This window comes from Empidonax traillii, unplaced genomic scaffold (assembly GCF_003031625.1).
Source record: "Empidonax traillii isolate 1590-97213 ecotype Southwest subspecies unplaced genomic scaffold, ASM303162v1 scaffold2711:size19067, whole genome shotgun sequence".
NCBI classification, from domain to species: Eukaryota; Metazoa; Chordata; class Aves; order Passeriformes; family Tyrannidae; genus Empidonax; species Empidonax traillii.
This window is the reverse complement of record NW_020957904.1, coordinates 746-1,643: the sequence shown is the minus strand read 5'-3', so window position 1 is coordinate 1,643 and position 898 is coordinate 746. Positions and strand designations below refer to the sequence as shown.

General features: G+C 52.4%; 1 protein-coding gene across 1 annotated transcript in view; it reads left to right on the top strand.

The window, feature by feature from the left end:
* The window catches only part of LOC114072163 (polypeptide N-acetylgalactosaminyltransferase 13-like), a gene marked incomplete at its 3' end in the record, with an annotated part of 11,114 nt that extends 10,875 nt beyond the window's left edge, over positions 1-239 (top strand). Inside the window, exon 4 of the mRNA XM_027910085.1 lies at positions 53-239. Coding sequence (XP_027765886.1) covers positions 53-239 — 187 coding nt within the window. The remainder of the gene's footprint in view (positions 1-52) is intronic.
* Between the last annotated feature and the right edge of the window lie 659 nt (positions 240-898).

Genomic DNA, 898 nt, shown 5'->3' with positions numbered 1-898 from the left:
ACCCCCCTGCTGACCCAGGAACCCCCCCAGTCCCTGCCCAGCTCAAATCCAGCTGCCTTTTCCCGCAGGAAAACCGTGGTGTGCCCCATCATCGACGTGATCAGCGACGACACCTTCGAGTACATGGCGGGCTCCGACATGACCTACGGGGGCTTCAACTGGAAGCTCAACTTCCGCTGGTACCCCGTGCCCCAGAGGGAGATGGACAGGAGGAAAGGGGACAGGACCCTCCCTGTCAGGTGAGAACTGCCCTGGGCCTGCTCTGTGTGTGCTTCCCTAGAGAACAGCTCCCAGTTCCCCAGGTCCTGCCGGGATCACAGCTCAGGGACTTGTGGGTAGCGGTGAAGGCCAAATTCTGACCTGTCCTTAGTGCTGCAACAGAGCTGAGAAAAACCCATCTCACCTCCTCCTCACTGGGCAACAGTGCAGAATATTTCTGCTTGCTCAGCTCCCTCCCTTCAGTTTTCTGCAAACAGCCTTTTTGTTATGTATTTTAACCAAATATCATGAGGGGTTTCTGAGCATTTTGGGTGCTGAACCCCATCCTTCAGCTGGGGTGATTTGCTCTTAAAGCTCCTGCTTTCTCAGGAAACGGAACTGATGACTGTGCACCCTGAATCAAAAATTATTTAAGAGCGTTTTTTTAATTACCTTCCACCCCCAACCAGCTTTTAGCTGGGATTTGGGGGGATTGTGGGGTGTTGGCGAGCAGAATGAGTGTGAAGGGGTCAGGGGACCAAGTGCCACATGTGCCAGCAGAATTGATGACAGTGCACCCTGAGTCAGAAATGATCGAAGAGCCTGTCCTGACCCCTTCCATTTAATTGCTGGAACCACAGAGTGGAACAAAACCTCTTCCCGAATCCTAAATGAAGCTGAAAGGGAACAAATTGAATAA